This window comes from Centroberyx gerrardi, chromosome 16 (assembly GCF_048128805.1).
Source record: "Centroberyx gerrardi isolate f3 chromosome 16, fCenGer3.hap1.cur.20231027, whole genome shotgun sequence".
Lineage (NCBI taxonomy): Eukaryota > Metazoa > Chordata > Actinopteri > Beryciformes > Berycidae > Centroberyx > Centroberyx gerrardi.
Genome location: NC_136012.1, coordinates 28,962,781 through 28,967,780, shown reverse-complemented (window position 1 = coordinate 28,967,780; position 5,000 = coordinate 28,962,781). Strand labels below are relative to the sequence as shown.

The 5,000-nt window shown below is 44.2% G+C and overlaps 2 protein-coding genes across 2 annotated transcripts in view; both read left to right on the top strand.

Moving 5' to 3' along the window:
- cox18 (cytochrome c oxidase assembly factor COX18) overlaps nt 1–5,000 on the top strand; it is a 65,525-nt gene that overhangs the window by 10,433 nt on the left and 50,092 nt on the right. The gene's annotated exons all lie outside the window — the stretch shown is intronic.
- The window catches only part of LOC139909561 (insulin-like growth factor-binding protein 7), an 8,694-nt gene that overhangs the window by 660 nt on the left and 3,034 nt on the right, over nt 1–5,000 (top strand). Inside the window, exon 2 of the mRNA XM_078289037.1 lies at nt 3,141–3,250. Within this exon, the coding sequence (XP_078145163.1) occupies nt 3,141–3,250 (110 nt within the window). The remainder of the gene's footprint in view (nt 1–3,140; nt 3,251–5,000) is intronic.

Sequence of the window (5,000 nt, the reverse complement as noted above, 5' to 3'; positions counted from 1 at the left end):
TCTCTCTCTCTCTCTCTCTCTCTCTCTCTCTCTCTCTCTCTCTCTCTCTCTATGCAATTTTCAATTCAAGGTGCTTTATTGGCATGAAATACTAACCCTACAATAACTATAGTTATTGCCAATGCAGTTTGCTCTGCTTTCTGAAGAGCCGTGCAGCCTTTTTAACGCGATGTGAGCCGACATGCAGACAGACAGGCTCTTCATCAGACAGACAGGCCCTTCATCAGACAGACAGGCTCTTCGTCAGACAGAGGGTTGGTCAGACAGACAGGACTCCCTTAGCATTACACAGACACTCCCTGTTGGTTTAAGGCAAAGCCGCTTCACTGTATAGTCCAGTGAACCTTCAGTGTTTATTCTAACTGGATTATGGCTGGTTAGTGGAGTGATAGTGTGTGTGTGTGTGTGTGTGTGTGTGTGTGTGTGTGTGTGTGTGTGTGTGTGTGTGTGTGTTTGAGAGGGAAAGACAGAGAGAGTCAGAATAGACAGAAAAAAAGGAAAATTAAAGTCTGTCAGAAGAAGTCCAGCCACTGCGTTCAACAAGCTGCTAGCTTGGCTCTAACCAGGCAGGGTCAAAGGTCGACTCAGCTGTGACCCCATGCAGACCTGCAGGGGTCAAGTTCAGGGTCAAACCTCCAACCCTTTAAATCTCTGAAGAAGCCGAGCGCTACGGGCCGTAAAATGTCTCAGTGCTCATGGAAATGCGTCTCGTCGGGTCGTCAGCCTTCAACACTTCTGCATCAGTGTGAAGCAGAAAGTTAGAGCTGGAAGCATGAAGCTCCCAGACTGAGCCTGGGAGGAACCTCAGAAAGCCGCTGTCATGCTCCAACATACTTCCTGTCTGTCGCTCTGAAACAGAAGGAAAGACAGCAGCTCTGTCATGTCGACTGTCACAAGTTCAACTACTGCTGCATCATCTGATGTTTCACTGCTGGAAACAGGAAAATGTTTCTGTGCACCGAATTAGTTACTAATTGTACTACAACTACTTACCAGCCTACATGAGCTGCATTTAGCTACTAGTTAAAGCTCTGTGTAGCTCTGGTAGAGTCTTGGGTTGTGTTTCTTCCTCCATGATAAAACCCCAAAATCAGTGATTCTGTGATCTGTTGCTCCGGTAGAGCAGACTGGAGAATTGTGTTTTTTTCTCTCTCCATTCACTGCCATTGTCTGGAGGAACAGTCTGAAAATCACTTCTAGCACATAAAGGAACGCCGACACAGCAGATTCTGACAATATATAAAAAACTAGTCCTGCTGCTGAATTGTTTTGAAGTGAATTTTTTTCGGAGCGGATTTCACCGAGATCCGCTCAGAGGAAACTTATGATGATGGAACGAAGAAAAATAATATGTAAATAAGTGGAAAAAAAAGTGGGAGACAGGACTTTGACAAAGCAGATTCTGCATAAAAAACGAGTCTCACTTGTTTTTGTCTAGAGCTGAAATGTGCCGTGATGCAGTCAGCGAGCAGCTGGAAATGTCTGTATATATCTGGCCAAGTAATCGATGAGTTGTTGATCCACAGTCCCATCAACCCCAGCAGATACTGTATATTATGATCTGTAAGTGAGATGAGGCAGGAACAACACTGACTGCAGTTTTAGATCAATAAGTGATTCTGTAAGGCAGTTCAGAAAGGCTGTAACATACAAACTGGTATCATCAGCGTACGAGTGTAAGTTACAGTTTTATTGATAAACCAGTATTAATGTAATGGTAAAGAGAACTGCGGGACTAAAATATATTTAACACCTTCTGTTCATACACACTGACTGTCTTCATGCAGGCAGGCCAGTAGAAAAGCCTCTGAATCAACAAGGTGTGGTCAGCTCTGTCAGACGTCTGTGACCGGTCAGTGAGCGGCGCGGCGCGGCGATGTTTCAGTCCGGACCGTCCGAAGCTGCTGAGGAGCTGCAGCTGAAGCCTCAACATCCAAAACCAAAACCAAAAATGACAAGACTGGACCTCAATTATGAAACATTTCATTGATGGCCAACATCACGCTAATGTCTTTTGGCAAAAATGCCGTCAGCAGAGCAAAACACTCGGTACTTTTCCAAGTACTTATAATCACTTTTCGAACACGTTTTGTTTTCATGGAGTTGGTTTGTTGGTTTTGTCAGAACTCAAAGCAGAAGGTTAGAGGAGGAGAACCTGCTGGAAGTCCAGAGTCTGGCAGAATGTGTTTGGGTGAGGATCGAGACGAGAACAAATAAATGTTTGATTTGACGCAGGACAATATCCGACCTGTCTGGGTTCACTAATGCTTAGAGTACAAGTAACCACAAATGTTGCTTTAACATAAATGGCTTCTCCTCCCCCTTTTCCTAGTCGGTCTAAAAATGTTACAGTTTGTAATTTCAAAGTCTTCATCAGACACTGAGCTGAAGCAGTGTGTCAGATCTTCTACATGTTCATATGGAATCTGATGGATTATCAATAGATGTGTATGACTGGCTATATTCACATCCTGTTCCCCCTGACGTGCTGTATACAGTACACAGTAGTTATCATGTCTCAGCAGTGGTCTGTATATGAAGCCTGTCGCTGCTCCGCTCCTCTCTCCTGACCTGTTTAAACACAGCAGGCTAATCAGATTAACTCAAACTGCATTTCTAGGGTTTTCAGGGTTTTCTGGGTGAAATATGCGGCGGCCGCTCGGCACAAAGCCGGAGCGGAGCGCGAGGCGGCGGAGCGTTAATCCTGTTTGACTCTCGCTAAGAACACAGCCGAGGGACAGAGGGAGGGGCTTCACCAAATTCCTTTCTAAATGAAAATCCAAACCACCAGATTCCTGCAGGTCACTGTGGATCCACTGTCACCAGTCTGTCCACTGTGCCCAGTCTGTCCCCAGTCTGTCACCAGTCTGTCCACTGTGCCCAGTCTGTCCCCAGTCTGTCACCAGTCTGTCCCCAGTCTGTCACCAGTCTGTCCCCAGTCTGTCACCAGTCTGTCCCCAGTCTGTCACCAGTCTGTCCCCAGTCTGTCACTCACTGACGGACAGGAGCGCTCCAGAAGATTCACCCTCAGGACATATCAGCCTGACTCCTCTCTCCTCTCCTGTCTCCTCTCCTGTCTCCTCTCCTGTCTCCTCTCCTGCCTCCTCTCCTGCCTCCTCTCCTGTCTCCTCCCTCCTCAGCTCCGGTCATCGTCACTCCTCCAGGTGATGTTTACAACGTCAGCGGCTCGCAGGTTTACCTGAGCTGTGAGGCCATCGGAGTCCCGACACCCGTGGTCACCTGGAAGAAGGTATAATACACTTTATATTATTATAATACAGTTTAATACATACACTTTATTAACATACACCTGGAAGAAGGTATAATACACTTTATATTATTATAATACAGTTTAATACATACACTTTATTAACACATACACCTGGAAGAAGGTATAATACACTTTATATTATTATAATACAGTTTAATACATACACTTTATTAACACATACACCTGGAAGAAGGTATATCATACAATATATATATTATATAATACTTTATTATTATGATACACTTTATTAACACACACCTGGAAGAAGGTATAAAGTACACTTAATTAATATAATAGTTTATTATTATAATAGTTTAATATAATACACTTTATTAATACATATACCTGGAAGAAGGTATATAATACAATTTATTAATATAATACACTATAATACAGTTTAATATTATACAGTTTATTAATAAAAACAATTTATTAATACACAGTTTATGAATACATACATTCATTGGTACGCAGTTCATTATCAATTTCAAAGCAGTGAAAAATAAAAAATAGTTTGTTGAAAACTTAAAGCAGCTCTGTCCCACTGTGTTCATCTCCTGTTTCCTGTTATTGTGTGTTGGGTCGTGTCTCCAGAGGCGTTAACAGTAACAACCCAACAGCAGCAGCAGTGCTGAACAGAGTCACTCTGCACAAACTGAACTCAACACAGCGGGTCAGACTGAACGTTCTCCTTCATCCCAAACTTTAACAGACTTTCTATTTGAGAAGAAAAGACTGACAGTGGAAACAGGAAGTGATGTCAGCAGAGCGACAGGTCGATCTTGTGATCTGGTTCTTGGTGCTGAAACCGTTTAAACAGAAATAAAACCGATTAGCTGCAGACAGACAGAGACGCTTCACATTTACATTCCTGCAGGGAGGCGAGAGGACAACTCTCAGCTTGTTGTGGCAGGAGGAAGAGGAGGAGGAGGAGGAAGAGGAAGATGGGGCCTCCCATGAGGAAAAACCCTTGACTTGTTTGACAAAAGAAAGGAGGAGGCATTAGGAAAGTGGAGGGGAGGAGAGAGGAGGACAGGAGTGAAGGGTGGGGGAGTGGAGGAGAGGAAACGAGAGGTGAGAGGGCGTCCGAGCTTCTGGCAGTAAGACCCCAGAGAGAGGGAGGGAGAGAGAGAGAGAGAGAGAGAGAGAGAGAGAGAGAGAGAGAGAGAGAGAGAGAGAGAGAGAGAGAGAGAGAGAGAGAGAGAGAGAGAGAGAGAGAGAGAGAGAGAGAGAGAGAGAGAGAGAGAGAGAGAGAGTAGAGAGAGAGAGAGAGAGAGAGGAGAGAGAGAGAGAGAGAGAGAGAGAGAGAGAGAGAGAGAGAGAGAGAGAGAGAGGATGGAAGACGGGAGGAAAATGAAGGAGATATGAGATATTAGAGGAAGACAGGAATGTTTTCTAACAGATAGAGGAGAACTGAGCTCATCTTTCTGTTCAGTAGATGTGACGCTGCTAACAGGATTAGTTTTGTACTGAGACTCAAATCGTCCACAAGAAGAAGAAAAGTTCAGTGCTAAACTAAGGAAAGGAAAGGAGGGATGAGAGCAAGAAAAGGCAGTGAAACAGAAGAAGAGCAGAGTGGAGAGAGAGAGTTGGAAAAAGTTAAGACAAAAACAAACACAGAACCAGATAACTCCTCCTGTCTGTCATCATAACATCATCCGTGTCTCTGCAGTCTGTTTGCTGTCTGAAATCATGTTTTCACAAACTGAGCTCATGCTCAGAGAATGTG